The sequence below is a fragment of the Callorhinus ursinus genome, unplaced genomic scaffold (assembly GCF_003265705.2).
Source record: "Callorhinus ursinus isolate GAN/ISIS: 27379988/994484 unplaced genomic scaffold, GSC_fseal_2.0 scaffold30, whole genome shotgun sequence".
NCBI lineage: Eukaryota > Metazoa > Chordata > Mammalia > Carnivora > Otariidae > Callorhinus > Callorhinus ursinus.
This window is the reverse complement of record NW_027397092.1, coordinates 18,266,916-18,282,140: the sequence shown is the minus strand read 5'-3', so window position 1 is coordinate 18,282,140 and position 15,225 is coordinate 18,266,916. Positions and strand designations below refer to the sequence as shown.

At 39.0% G+C, this 15,225-nt stretch overlaps 2 protein-coding genes across 12 annotated transcripts in view; one reads left to right on the top strand and one right to left on the bottom strand.

Moving 5' to 3' along the window:
• CDKL3 (cyclin dependent kinase like 3) overlaps nucleotides 1-15,225 on the top strand; it is a 113,531-nt gene that overhangs the window by 21,383 nt on the left and 76,923 nt on the right. For all 11 annotated transcript variants that reach the window (XM_073878499.1, XM_025860791.2, XM_025860788.2 and 8 more), the window contains 3 exons: nucleotides 3,324-3,502; nucleotides 12,178-12,290; nucleotides 14,875-15,014. In XM_073878499.1, coding sequence (XP_073734600.1) covers nucleotides 3,324-3,502; nucleotides 12,178-12,290; nucleotides 14,875-15,014 — 432 coding nt within the window. The remainder of the gene's footprint in view (nucleotides 1-3,323; nucleotides 3,503-12,177; nucleotides 12,291-14,874; nucleotides 15,015-15,225) is intronic.
• On the bottom strand, nucleotides 13,018-13,973 carry LOC112815007 (large ribosomal subunit protein uL15-like). Its single transcript, XM_073878497.1, has one exon. The coding sequence runs from the start codon at nucleotides 13,962-13,964 to the stop codon at nucleotides 13,518-13,520; it is 447 nt and encodes a 148-aa protein (XP_073734598.1). The 5' UTR covers nucleotides 13,965-13,973; the 3' UTR covers nucleotides 13,018-13,517.

Genomic DNA, 15,225 nt, shown 5'->3' with positions numbered 1-15,225 from the left:
GAGAGAGAGAGCATGCACATAGGGAGGGGAGGAGCAGAGGAGGAGGGAGAGAGAAAGCTTGATCCCATGATCCTGAGATCACGACCTAAGCCAAAACCAAGAGTGGTACGCTTAACCAACTGAGCCACCCATGTGCCCCAAAAATAAAATCTTAAAAAAAAAATTAAACAGCTTTATTTTTATTTTTTTAAGATTTTATTTATTTATTCATGAGAGACAGAGAGAGAGGCAGAGGCAAGAGAGAAACAGGCTTTCTGCAGAGCAGGGAGCCCGATGTGGGACTCGATCCCAGGACCCCGGGATCATGACCTGAGCTGAAGGAAGACGCTTAACCAACTGAGCCACCCAGGCACCCTAAACAGCTTTAAATATAAGAAATATTTAGGGAGGGGCGCCTGAGTGGCTCAGTTGGTTAAGTGACTGCCTTCGGCTCAGGTCGTGGTCCTGGAGTCCCGGGATCGAGTCCCGCATCGGGCTTCCTGCTCAGCGGGGAGTCAGCTTCTCCCTCTGACCCTCTTCCCTCTCGTGCTTTCTATCTCTCATTCTCTCTCTCTCTCTCAAATAAAATCTTTGGAAAAAAAAATATTTAGGGAGAATCTGACAAAAGATGTATAACACCTGTAAACTGAAAACTACTAAACATTGAGAGAAATTAAAGATCTAAACAAATGGAAAGAAATACTGTTATTTATGGAGGTCAAAGTGTGATAGTGGAAGACGAAGGAGGATGTAGTTAAACATAGAGTTTTACAAAGTTGGGATTTAGAAAGTGCTTTGTTCTCAAGGATAACAAAATTCCACATATAGTCATGGTGTTAGTTATGGAAAAGAATGAAAATATTAGGGTATCAGCTGGGTGGAGCTTTCTGCCTTTTGTTTAAAGGACTGAAAAGGAGAACAATGGATGTGTGGTGGGCAGAATATGTGAAGTGGTATGTTGATGTGCTTTTTCCTATGTCAGCGTTTGCTCCTGTTATATCCTTAGATCTTGGTATAGTGCCTAGCATATAGTAGTCATTCAATAAAAGTTGTAGAAATAAAGAAGGATTAATACAGCTTTATGTATGGCACACTTAAGGTGACTCATTACCCCAAGTTAATATTTTGGCCATTTATGGAGGGAGACTGAGGCAGAACACAAGCCAGTCCCAAAGACTTATAGCGGTAAGTTGTATAAACAAGGAAAGATCTTAGATTTCTGTCACTGAGATATTTTCACTTGTGCTATGACACTTTGTAGGTGATGAGAATATGCTTCATTCATTTCATAAAGTTTTTAAATGCTTTCTTTGTTTTAGGCACTGTATTGGTCACTGGGGATATAGCTTGAACAAGACAGACATACCTCTTGCCCTTGTGGAGTTTCCAGTCTAGTGGGAGTTACAAACAAGTGAACAGGCAATTAATAATATGGCATGACAAATAATGTGGTGGGGGAAGTGCAGAATGATGTGAGACCATATCCAAGGAACATCTAATATAAATATCTAAGCTAAGACCTAAGGAAATAGTTGGCCAGGCAAAGTGTTCTAGGCAGTTGGAACAGCATCAGCAAATGAACAGAGATGAGACAAACCTTAGAAAATTGGGAAATATCCTATAGGCTAGGGAAGGGAGGTGGAGAAAGTGAGCAAGGGCCAAATTCTACAAGGCCTTACAAGCCATTTTTGGGAGTTTCAAATTTGTCCTGTGGGATGGGGAATCCTTGAAGGATGTTAAGCAGAGAAGTGACATGATCACACATGTGATTTTTTTTAAGTTTTAAATTTTTTTAGTAACCACTACACACAGTGTAGGGCTCAAACCCATGATCCTGAGATCGAGAGTCACATGCTCTTCCAACTCAGCCAACCGGGTGCCACACCCATGTGATTTTAAAATAGTATTGTGACTTCCTTTTGTGGACAGTGGGTTGGAGGGGATCAGAATGAATTCAGGGAGACCAGTTGGCAATGTAGTAATTTTGGTGAGAGCGTTGAGGGGACTTGAACTAGGGACAAAAAAGTATGTATGGGAGCTGAAGGAGAAAGATACCTTGGTTTCTGACTTGAGCCATGGGGTCAATGTTTGTTCCATCTGCTGAGCTAAGGGACTGTTGAGAACAAAATAGGTTTGGGGGAGAAGATGAATTCAGTTTTGGATTTGCTAAGTTTGAGGGGTGTCTGGGTCAGCCTTGTTGGACTTCTTGTGGACTTCTACTCCTTGTGGAAATCAGGAGAGATATCTTGGTTAGAGATAGAAATTGGGAAATCATCTGTATATTGTTACTAAAGCTAGAAGAGTAGATGAGATTGAGATGGAGCAGCCAATAGGTGAGAAGAAAACCAAGAAAATATAGTTTCCCCATAACAAGTAAAGGAAGTGGTAAAACCAAAAACCAAAAACCAAAAATGAGTAGATGTGATTGCCTGGGGAACATGATGTATGAGAAAAGAAAATCTGAGACTAGAATCCTACTTTTAAGAGACAAGTAGGGAAAGAGGAAATGCCACAGAAATAGAAGGGACTGGGAGAATTTTAGGTCCCAGAAATCAGGAAGGGAGGAATAGTTGGCAACATTTTTACGCTAATGTATCAAGTAAGATGTGTATTGAGAGGTGTATATTGGATGCAGCAACAATGAAGTTCATGATGACTCTGGGTTGGGGCAGTCTAATGGAATGTAGAAGCAAAAGATAGATTATATTACTTTAAGGAGTGAATGAGTGGTGACAAAGAGAAGATTTAGTAAAAATAATGTCTTCAAGAGGTTTAGCTGTAAAGGCATGAGAGAAAGGGCAGTTATATCTAGAATGACATGGGGTTAAAGGAAATCGCCTGTTTTTCATTAAGTTCTTTTGATTACTTTTGTTTTGGGGATCGCGATTTACCTTTTTAATATTATTTTGTTTTCTTGGCTTCATTTCATTTCTTTAAAAAAGATTTTATTTATTTATTTGAGAGAGAGAGCAAGCGAGAGAGCACGGGGGGGGCGCAGAGCAGAGGGAGAGGGACAAGCAGACTCTACGCTGAGCATGGAGCCCGATGCAGGGCTTGATCCCACAACCTTGAGATTGTGACCTGAGCCAAAATCAAGAGTTGGAGGCTCAACTGATTGAGCTATCCAGGTGCCCCTGGCTTCATTTCATTCTGAGATGATGGGTGGGGCAAGAATTGAAAATATGTAACTATTTAGCTTTTGCCTTGTATAATTAATCCTTTGCATATGGTAAGAAAATACCTTTACTGTCTTAATTAGCTAGATTTTCTCTATATAATTTTTGAGCGATCCTCTAGATAATAAAACCTCATTTTAATCTATTGCATCTTCTGTTTGATTTTAGATCATTCATCGAGATATAAAACCTGAGAATATCTTAGTATCCCAGTCAGGAATTACTAAGCTCTGTGATTTTGGTTTTGCACGAACTCTAGCAGCTCCTGGGGACATTTATACGGACTATGTGGCCACACGCTGGTATAGAGCTCCAGAATTAGTATTAAAAGATACCTCTTACGGAAAGTATGTATATTTTGGGATCCTTTCTGACCTTTCCTGGTCGTCTCTTTTTTTCCTTTCTGTATCTGTCACCTACCACTAATACCCTCTGCCTTGTGCTTGTGGGTTAGGAATAAGAAAGGGATGCCTCTAAAAAAAAGAAAGACCCTCTAGGCACCTGTCCTGCTACATAATGATGTTGCCTGCTCTGTACTGTTGAGGGGCCCCAACCTCAGGTGACCTTGGCAGACATCTTTCAGGCTGTATCCACGCTTGCTTTAAGCTGTGCCCCAGCCTTGGCAGAGTTGTCTCCTCCGCTTATCTTTAGCCTCTACATTCTGCAGAGATTTAAAAATCATTTACCTCACTCTGCCAGTGTTACCATAGGAACTGCCAAGTTTCCTATTTTCTGGAATATGGCACCCTCTTTACAAAGTCTGGCAAATAATTTTTTTAGAAGATTTTCTTTATTTATTTGAGAGAGAGAATGAGAGAGAGCACGAGAAGGGGGAGGGTCAGAGGGAGAAGCAGACTCCTCACTGAACAGGGAACCCAATGCAGGACTCCATCCAGGGACTCCAGGATTAAGACCTGAGCCAAAGGCAGTCGCTTAACCAACTGAGCCACCTAGGTGCCCTGGCAAATAATTTTTAAATTGTGCTGCTCTAGATGCCTTAAAAAGTAGTATGGTATCAGTCTGTTGTGAAACCATAGAAACAGTATATGAAATTGCAACCTAATATACAAATAGCAAATCTTGAAGTACATAAAGGAACCAAGTAGTCCAACTTAACACAAGAAATGGGGGGATGGTGGATAATTCTCACACACTTTTCCTAGAAACCATTATTCTGTTTTTACAATAATATCTAACTCCAGGGGCACCTGGGTGGCTCAGTCGTTAAGCGCCTGCCTTCTCAGCGGGGAGCCTGCTTCTCCCTCTCCCACTCCCCCTGCTTGTGTTCCCTCTCTCGCTCTGTCTCTGTCAAACAAATGAATAAAATCTTTAAAAAAATAATAAATACTTCCTGCTGAAAGATATGTTCTTTGAGAACAGATATAATCTCTTGTAGTCCACAGAGACAAAATTGGTAACTCACACATGGTAAATTTGGATTCTGTGAGACTTCACATTACGTTGAAATAAATTTGCTAGTGTGTGTTTTAAAAAAAATCCTTTTATTGTTAAACAACACACGGATCCAAAAAAAGCTCACACAATGAATGTATAGCTTCACTACCAGATCAAAAAATAGAATTTTGGGGCAGAGGGATGGGTTAAATAGGTGAAGGGGATTAAGAAATATTTATCGTAATGAGCAATGAGTAGTGCATAGAATCTTTGAATCATATTATATGCTTGAAACTAATATAACACTTTACATTAATTATACTTGAATTAAAAAAATAGAATTTTGCTGCCCCTCCAAAGACTCTCACGTGCCCTATTCCAATTATATCGTTCTCCCTGATCCCAAAAGTGAACATGATATTGACTTTTATTATATTCACTTCCTTATATTTCTTTATAGTTTTATCTACTTATCTAAGTACATGCACTTAGTTTGATCTAGGCTTTTTTAAATGATAGCTTTTTTGAGATATGATTCACATACCATAAAAATCACCCATTTAAATTGTGCAATTCAGTGGTTTTTAGTATATTCACAGAGTTGTACAATCATCACTACATTCAATTTTAGAACATTTTCATCACCCCAAAAAGAAACCCTATATCCATTGGCAGTCACTCTCCCTTTCCTGCCAAGCCTTCCAGGCCTAGCAACCACCAGGCTACTTTGAATTCTCTGTGGATTTTCCTATTCTGGACATTTCATATAAATGAGATTCAGCAAGATCTGTTTTTTGGGGACTGACTTCTCTCACTTTGAATATTGTTTTCAAAGGTCATCCATGTTGTAGCATGTATCAGTACTTTATTTCTTTTTATGGCTGAATAATATCCATTCTATGGATATACCACATTTTATTTATCTAAGTTTTAGTTGATAGACATCTTGATTGTTTCCACTTTTTGGCTATGATGAATAATGTGAACATTTGTGTACATGTTTCAGTGTGGACATGTGTCTTCATTTCTTTGGGTTTCATACCTGGGAGCTGGAATTGTGGGTGGCAACTGTATGTTTGATCCTTTGAGGAACTGCCAGATTAGTTTCCACAGTGTCTGTATTGTTTTACATTCCCGCCAGCATAATGTAGGGACTATGATTTCTTCATATCCTTGCCAACACTTATTATTATCATTTTTTATGGCCACCCTAGACTTTCTCCTCTGCCCCCCAGGCATTCTTTTTTTTTTTTTTTTAAGATTTTATTTATTTGACAGAGAGAGAGATAGCAAAAGCAGGAACACAGGCAGGGGGAGTGGGAGAGGGAGAAGCAGACTCCCCACTGAGCAGGGAGCCCAATGCGGGGCTTGATCCCAGGACCCTGGGATCATGACCTGAGCTGAAGGCAGACGCTTAACGACTGAGCCAGGCATTCTTTTCTTTTTTTTAAGATTTTATTTATTTATTTGACAGAGAGAGACACAGCGAGAGAGGGAACACAAGCAGGGGGAGTGGGAGAGGGAGAAGCAGGCTTCCCATGGAGGGGAGAGCCCGATGCGGGGCTCGATCCTAGGACCCTGGGATCAAGCCCCACATCGGGCTCCCTGCTCAGGGGGTGTCTGCTTCTCCCTCTCTCTCTTTGCCCTTCCCTCCTACTTGTGCTCTCTCTCTCTCGTGCACTCTCTCAAATAAATAAATAAAATCTTAAAAAAATATGCTTTTATTTTCGAATAATTCTACATTTATAGAAAAGCTGCACACATAGTACAGAGAGTTCCCGTACAGCCCTCACCCAATTTCTGCTTCTCCTGACGTCATGATCTTACATTATTGTGGTATATTTGTTAAAACTAGTCTTGCTTTTTTATTTAAATAAGATCTGTTTTTATTTATTAATTAATTTATTTTTAGATTTTATTTATTTTTGTGAGAGAGAGAGAGAGAAAGAGCGCACGCAAGAGAAAGCAAACATGAGCAGGGGTAGGGGTAGAGGGAGAAGCAGACTCCCCGCTGAGCAAGGAGCCCGATGCAGGACTCCATCCCAGGACCCTGGGATCATGACCTGAGCCCAAGGCAGACGTTTAACCAACTGAGCCACCCAGGTGCCCCAAGATCTGATATGTTTTTAAAGACTCTTTTAGGGCGCCTGGGTGGCTCAGTTGGTTAAGCGACTGCCTTCGGCTCGGGTCATGATCCTGGAGTCCCGGGATCGAGTCCCGCATCGGGCTCCCTGCTCGGCAGGGAGTCTGCTTCTCCCTCTGACCCTCTTCCCTCTCGTGCTTTCTATCTCTCATTCTCTCTCTCTCTCAAATAAATAAATAAAATCTTTAAAAAAAAAAAGACTCTTTTAAACTACAGTAATTTCCTCTATCCCTTTATTTTTCTTACAACTTATCTGTTGAAGAACCCAGACCATTGAGTTTCTAAGTCTGAATTTTGTTGATTGCATACTCGCAGTGGAGTTCAACATGTTTCTTTGTCCTTTATATTTTGTGCAAATTGGCACCTGGGTCCAGATGTTGGGTTAGTCTGAGGTTCAGTCTATTTGGCAAGATTATAGGCAGTCTTGTCTTCTTGAGTTAGGAGAGACATAAGTCTGAATGTCTCTTTTTGTGACGTTAGTAGCCACTGATGCTTAATGGCTAGATCTGTCAATTCATTGGGGTTTGCAAATGGTGGTATTTTAATTTTATCTCCTCTTCTTATTACTTATAATACTTTTGGGTGAAGGGTATTAAGGAGGGCACTTTTTGTGATGAGCAGTGGGTCTTGTATGTAAGTGATGAATCACTGAATTTTATTCCAGAAACAAATATTGCACTGTATGTTAACTAAGTAAAATTTAAATTAAAAAAATTATGGTTGGTACAAAGCAAAAAATTAAAATAAAAATTTTAAAAATTAAAAATGCAAAATAAATAAATAAATGCTCCCTACTTGTTTTTTTAAAAAAACCTTTGTTAAGATAAAATTCATACATAATACAATTCATGCATTTAAAGTATGCAATTCAGTGATTTTTAGTATATTCACAGATAGATGCAATATCACCATAATTTTTGAGCATTTTCATCACCTTAAAAGAAACCCTGTATCCTTTAGCTATCACCCTCCTATACCCCCACCCTTCTTGTTCCAGCCCTAATCAACCACTAATCTACTTTCTAACTTTATAGATTTCCCTATTCTGATTTTCATATGAATGGAATTATATAAGATGTGGTTTTTTGTGACTAACTTGTTTACTTAGCATAGTGATTTCAAGGTTCATCCAAGTTGTGGCACATATTAGTACTTCCTTTCCTTTTTTTTTTTTTAAAGTATTAATTTTATTTATTTTTTTTTAAATTTTATTTATTTGAGAGAGAGAATGAGAGACAGAGAGAGAGCATGAGAGGGGGGAGGGTCAGAGGGAGAAGCAGACTCCCCGCTGAGCAGAGAGCCCGATGCGGGACTCGATCCCGGGACTCCAGGATCATGACCTGAGCCGAAGACAGTTGCTTAACCAACTGAGCCACCCAGGCGCCCTCCTTTCCTTTTTTTTTTAAGATTTTATTTTTAAGTAATCTCTACACCCAATGTGGGCCTTGAACTCACAACACTGAGATCAAGAGTCAGATGCTCTTCTGACTGAGCCAGCTAGGCACCCCCTTCCTTTCCTAAGGAATTGAATCCAATTATTTCCCCATTATGTGGATAGATCACTTTTGTTTATCCATTTGTCCATTGATAGACATTTGAGTTGTATTCACTTTTTGGCTATTATGAATAATGCTGCTCTAAATATTCATGTATCAGTTTTTATGTGGACATATGTTTTCATTTCCCTTGGAGTAGAATTAATGAGTCTTATGGTAACCCTATGTTTAATCATTTGAGACACTGTCATACTGTTTTCCAAAGTGTCTGCATCATTTTGAAATCCCACCAACAGAGTGTGAGGGTTACAGTTTCTCTAATATCCTCATCAATACTTGTTATTATCTGACTTAGATTCTAGTCATCCTAATGGGTGTGAAGTGGTATCTCATTGTGGATTTGATTTGCATTTCCTTGATGACTAATGATATTGAGCATCTTTTCATGTGTTACTGGCCATTTGTATATCTTCCTTTGAGCAATGTCTGTTCAGATTCTTTGCCCATTTTTAAATTGTATTGGCTTTTTATTATGGAGCTGTAAGAATTCATTGTATACTCTAGATTCAATTCCTTATCAGATAATACATTTTTAAATTTTTTCTCTCATTCTATGGATTGTTTCTTCATTTTCTTGATGGTGTCCTGTGACACACAAAAGTTTTTAATTTTTTTTTTAGGATTTATTTATTTGAGAGAGAGAGAGAGACTGCGAGTGGGGGCTGAGGCAGGGGCAAAGGGAGAGGGAGAGAATCTCCAGCAGACTCCCCACTGAGCACGGATTCCCCACATGGGGCTTAATCTCACAACGCTGAGATCATGACCTGAGCTGAAACCGAAGTTGTTAGGCTTAACCAAGTGCACCACCCAGATGCCTCTATTTTGAGTTAATTTTAATATGTGGCATAAGGTAAGGGGTTTCCTCCTTTTGATGTGGCTATATCTACTTGTCTAAGCACCATTTGTTGAATGTTTTTCCCTCATTGAATGGTCTTGGCACCTTTGTTGAAAACCACTTGACCAGAAATGTAAGGTTTATTTCTGGACTTTCAGTTCTATTCTGTTGATCTGTATGTCTGTCCTGTTCTAGGTAAAGGAAGAAACTACAATCTCTCTTCTTGGGCAAATATTTTTTTTATTATGTTATGTTAATCACCATACATTACATCATTAGTTTTTGATGTAGTGTTCCATGATTCATTGTTTGTGTATAACACCCAGTGCTCCACACAGAACGTGCCCTCTTTAATACCCATCACCAGGCTAATCCATCCCCCTGCCCTCCTCCCCTCTAGAACCCTCAGTTTGTTTTTCAGAGTCCATCGTCTCTCATGGTTCATCTCCCCCTCCGATTTCCCCCTCTTCATTCTTCCCCTCCTGCTATCTTCTTCTTTTTTTTTTTTTTTAACATATATTGTATTATTTGTTTCAGAGGTACAGATCTGTGATTCAACAGTCTTGCACAATTCACAGCGCTCACCATAGCACATACCCTCCCCAGTGTCTATCACCCAGCCACCCCATCCCTCCCACCCCCCACCACTCTAGCAACCCTCAGTTTGTTTCCTGAGATTAAGAATTCCTCATATCAGTGAGGTCCTATGATACATGTCTTTCTCTGATTGACTTACTTTGCTCAGCATAACACCCTCCAGTTCCATCCACGTTGTTGCAAATGGCAAGATCTCATTCCTTTTGATGGCTGCATAATATTCCATTGTATATATATACCACATCTTCTTTATCCATTCATCTGTCGATGGACATCTTGGCTCTTTCCACAGTTTGGCTATTGTGGACATTGCTGCTATAAACATTGGGGTGCATGTACCCCAAGAGCTTACGTTTTGACAATATTGAGTCTTCCTAATCATGAACACACAATCAATATCTTTCCTTTTATATACATCTTCTTGGATTTCTTCAGTGAATTTTGCTTTTTTTGCTTGAGAGTTCATCTTGGAGATCAATTTCTATTAGCATATACCTCCTTTTTGATAGCTGAATAATATTTCATTGTGTGGTTGTACAAAATATTACATAGCAATTCTCATATTGAAGGATGTTTAGGTTGTTTCCAATTTTTTTCCTACCACAAACAATGTTTCAGTGAAATTCTTGTATCATTTATCTTTGTGCACATGGGTGAGTAGATCTTTGGTTAAATTCCTAGGAATAAAGTTGTTTGGTCAAAAGTAGGTACATTTTTAATTTTGGTAGCTTTTGCCAATTTTCCCTTCAAAGAAGTTGTGTGGTTTACACTCCCAGGGTGGTACACAGGAGTGTTCATTTTCCATGGCTTCACCAATATAGCAGTTATTGAATCTTATAATTTTTATCAGTTGGGTCAGTTCATTGTAGTGTTTATATTTCTTCTGAATGTGAGATTGGACTACTTTTTATCTATTTAAAATTCCTAGTGGGGTGGGGGTATGCCTGAGTGGCTTAGTTGAGCATCTGACTCTTGGTTTTGGCTAATATTGTGATCTCAGAGTCCGGAAATTGAACCCCGTGTTGGGTTCCCTGCTCAGTGCAGGGTCTGCTTGAGATTCTCATCCTCTCTCCCCCTACACCCCCCCTCCTTAAAATAAATAAATAAATACATCTGTAAAAAAAATCCTAGTGGGTGCCTGGCTGGCTCAGTCAGTGGAGCGTGTGACTCTGATCTTGGGGTTGTTAAGCTCGAGCTTTATGTTCGGTGTAGAGATTACTTAAAAAAAATAAAATCTTTAGAAGTCCTAGTGACATAAACTGTCTTTTAAAAAACTGATTATAGGGGCGCCTGGGTGGTTCAGGTTGTTGAGCAACTGCCTTCGGCTCAGGTCATGGTCCCGGAGTCCTGGGATCGAGTCCTGCATCGGGCTCCCTGCTCAGCGGGGAGTCTGCTTCTCCCTCTGACCTTCTTCCCTCTCATGCTCTCTATCTCTCATTCTCTCTCTCTCAAATAAATAAATAAAATCTTTAAAAAAATCTGTAAAAAACTGATTATGTGGTAAAAAAGTTGGAATTATGGATGACTCACAATACAAGATAAATAAATGTGGGTGCCTGGCTGGCTCAGTTGGTAGAGCATGTGACTCTTGATCTCAGGGTTATGAGTTTAAGCCCCACATTAGGCATGAAGCCTACTTTAAATAAATTAATTAATTAAAAAAAGATAAATAAATGTAAGTGGTAAAATATTTAAGATTTTTAAATTTTTTTATTTTAGTTATTTATTTATTTTAAAAAGATATTATTTATTTATTTGACAGAGAGAGACACAGCAAGAGAGGGAACACAAGCAGGGGGAGTGGGAGAGGGAGAAGCAGGCTTCCCATGGAGCAGGGAGCCCGATGCAGGCCTCGATTCCAGGACCCTGGGATCATGACCTGAGCTGAAGGCAGATGCTTAATGACTAAGCCACCCAGGTGCCCTAAATTTTACTTTTTAAGTACAAGATGGCTTTGGTATTCAATTACTCTAATTCATAAACCATTTATCATAATGTCCTTATGTAAGTATCTGGAACAATTTTAGAATTACAGTTACATTTCATCTGGACTACTACATGGTTTCTCATGTGATTTAAATATAAAATATTTAATATTATTAATAAAATGTGACAGTGTTTAATATATATCCTAAAGTTGGCATATGATATTAAAATGAAAATTTATAAATGATACCATCTAACCATTATATTTTCTTTGGCTGGAACATTATTTAAAAACATTTTAGAAGAGATATTTTAGGAGTACCTGGGTGATTTAGTTGGTTGGGCATCTGCCTTTGGTTCAGGTCATGATACCGGAGACCTGGGATCGAGCCCTGCTTCAGGCTGGCCGGTCAGTGGGGAGTCTGCTTCTCCCTCTGACCCTCACTCTGCTCGTGCTCTCTCTCTCTCTCTCTCTCAAATAAATAAATAATTAAATCTTAAAAAAAATAAAAAGAAGAGATATTTTATATATTTCTCCATGAAAAAATGATTTATTCTTGTTTGTTTCAGACCTGTAGATATCTGGGCTTTGGGTTGTATGATCATTGAGATGGCCACCGGAAATCCCTATCTTCCTAGCAGCTCTGATTTGGATTTACTTCATAAAATTGTTTTAAAAGTAGGTGGGTACTACTGAAATACACTGTTAAATGCTTAAAGTAAATATTGCTATATCAATTCTGCTTGATTTTCAAATTCAGTTTTTTCTTTATAAGAACAGGGAAGCATATTGTTTTGATAGATGGCAGCAGGTGTATGCCTTGGGCTGGTAAAGAAGGTAGGAAATTCTTCTCTGTTTTTGTAAATAATATTTTCTTTGCCAGGTTGCAAATAGCTAAGTCATTTGCTAATGGTTATACTAAGAAAAATGGTACAATAGGAACATACTTCAATTTGTCTGAAAGTTGTTTTAAAATTTTGGCTTCTAGGGGGTACCTGGGTGGCTCAGTTTGTAGTGTCTGCCTTCAGCTCAGGTCATGATCTCAGGGTCCTGGGATTGAGCCTGGCATGGGGCTCCCTGCTCATAGAGAGCCTGCTTCTCCCTCTCCCTCTGCTGCTCCCCCAGCTTGTGCTGTCTCACTCTCTCTCTCTCTGTCAAATAAATAAATAAAATCTTAAAAAATTTTTTTTTGGCTTCTACAAATATTTGCATCTCTCAAAGTGGACTTTTAAATAATAGAGTTGATTTAGATGTCTTTTTGAAGCACTTAGAGATAGAAAGTTACTTATTGAGAAAACTTTTTTTTAAAAACCACAGTAGAAATCCAGGTAGCTAAATAACCTATTCAAAAATACATTTGATGAGTGCTTTTACTTTTTTTTTTTTTTAAAGATTTTCTTTATTTGAGAGAGAGAGAATGAGAGAGAGAGAGAGCACAAGAGGGAAGAGGGTCAGAGGGGAGAAGCAGACTCCCTGCTGAGCAGGGAGCCCGATGTGGGACTCGATCCCGGGACTCCAGGATCATGACCTGAGCCGAAGGCAGTCGCTTAACCAACTGAGCCACCCAGGCGCCCTGTACTACAGTTAAAAAGTGTGTTCTCCCCCCTCATTGTAAATTCAGAATATACAATGCAAACTGGCCTTTCAACTACATGTGCTATCATTCTCATGTTATAAATGAAAATGTTCAAGTTAGGTATTGGGCCAAGTCCTCTAAGTGCTGGTGCTCTCTTTCACACTTTCTGAGGGGAGTTGGCAGAGGGTCTCAGGCCCTCATACCCTTACTCCTAGAATCTGTTAGGTGGATTTCTGATGTACAGGTAAGGAGGTAGGGGTGCTAAAGCATTTACACCCAGACCAGAAGAGAAAAGCACTTGTTAGCATTTAATGAACGCCCTCAAATGTGGCTTCAAGCTACTAGAACGCAGGCGCCCCCGACACCCTTAATCTTCTCCTCTGCTCTTCTACTGAAGAATTTGGCCTTCACGATGACAGGCTGTTTTGGGAGTTTTCCCTTTCCCAAAACTTTGTAGTAGCCCGATCGCACCACATCAATGATAGGAGCAGCTCCAGTCTTGTTTTTGGCAGCATTTACCCGTGTCTGCTCACTGACCAAGGTCCACAGTTTATCAAGGTTGACAGTTGGGCAGAAGCTCTGGTTCCTCTTTAAGTGGTAATGTCTCATACCAACTTTTCCAAAGTATCCTGGGTGATATTTGTCGAAGTTGATCCTGTGGTGATGCATGCCACCAGCATTACCCCGGCCTCCTGGGTGCTTCCGGTGCTTGCCGATGCGGCCGTGGCTGTGGCTCACGTGGCCCCGAAGTTTCCGGGTCTTCCTCAGTCTGGATGGCATGTCGGCAGCTCAGACCGAAAAGCAGTGCTTTTACTTTTTTAATGATCTGCTTTGACTACCCAAACATTCTGATGGTTAGCCTTACTCATGGAGTTTCAATGATTTGTTTTTTTGATATATTTCTGAATGATGATCTTGAAGAGCTCCTTTTGTGGTATAGAGAAGGTATACATAAACATGTAGTTACAGGATCATGAGGAAGATACTGGAATAAAAATCATGAAGTCTGGATAAATACTAATTAAAGATATAGTTTGGAGTCTTAAAGCATCACACTTTTTTTGTCATCTTTAAAGTTCTGGTTTTGAGAGTAATGTTAGAAAAAAAAACACGCTAGAGATGATGGGATTAATTCTGTCATTTTACAGATAAGGAAACTGAAGCATAGAAAGGGAAAAGATTTGCCCAAGGTCACAGAAATAGTTATAATAAAACTGGCACTAGAACTTGGCTCTCTCCACTCCTATTTACAGTTCTTTTCATTCTACTACTCTATAGCCTTGTTTCTTTGCAGTATTTCTATTTCTAAATAATTTAGATATTTTAGCTGTTTTGAGTAAGGATTTGCTGATAAACACTTGTTAGACCATTTAGATACCTATATGGAAATAAGTAAAAATTTGCTTTTCCTAATAGTATTTTATATTATATCTTGTATTTTGGGAAATGAAAATGTACCTGGTGGTTTTAAGTTTTCTGCTGCCTACATGCTATCAACAGATTACTGGGGAAACTTCCAATTTTTATGCTATATTCAGATAGTTCCTTGTTCAACCTTAAAAAAATCAAAAGAATATAATTGTTATTCTCCCTTTTTAGTGATTTAATGCAGACCACATAGCAATTTGTTTATTTTGATTGCAGATTAATTTCTCTGTTTTCTTACATTCATATTTTTTTCTCTTTTCAGGCAATTTGACACCTCACTTACAGAATATATTTTCCAAGAGTCCCACTTTTGCTGGGGTGGTCCTTCCGCAAGTTCAACACCCCAAAAATGCAAGAAAAAAATACCCAAAGCTAAATGGATTGTTGGCAGATATAGTTGATGTATGTTAAGAATTAAGGACTTATTTCTGGGAAATTTGTGTAAATTATAATATAGTTTTAAAATATTACTTTGATGAAATTCTGAAAGGATTCATAATGTTATCTGTTAAAATTTACTATATTCCTGTCTTTATGTCTTTACTCCAGAAAAATTAAAATTCATAGACTGTTAGAACTGAAAACTCCCTAGGATAATCCTGTTCATTATTTT

Bases quoted from the DNA above. Each gene is read 5' to 3' on its own strand.
- LOC112815007 (XM_073878497.1), bottom strand. From the start codon at position 13,964: ATGCCATCCAGACTGAGGAAGACCCGGAAACTTCGGGGCCACGTGAGC.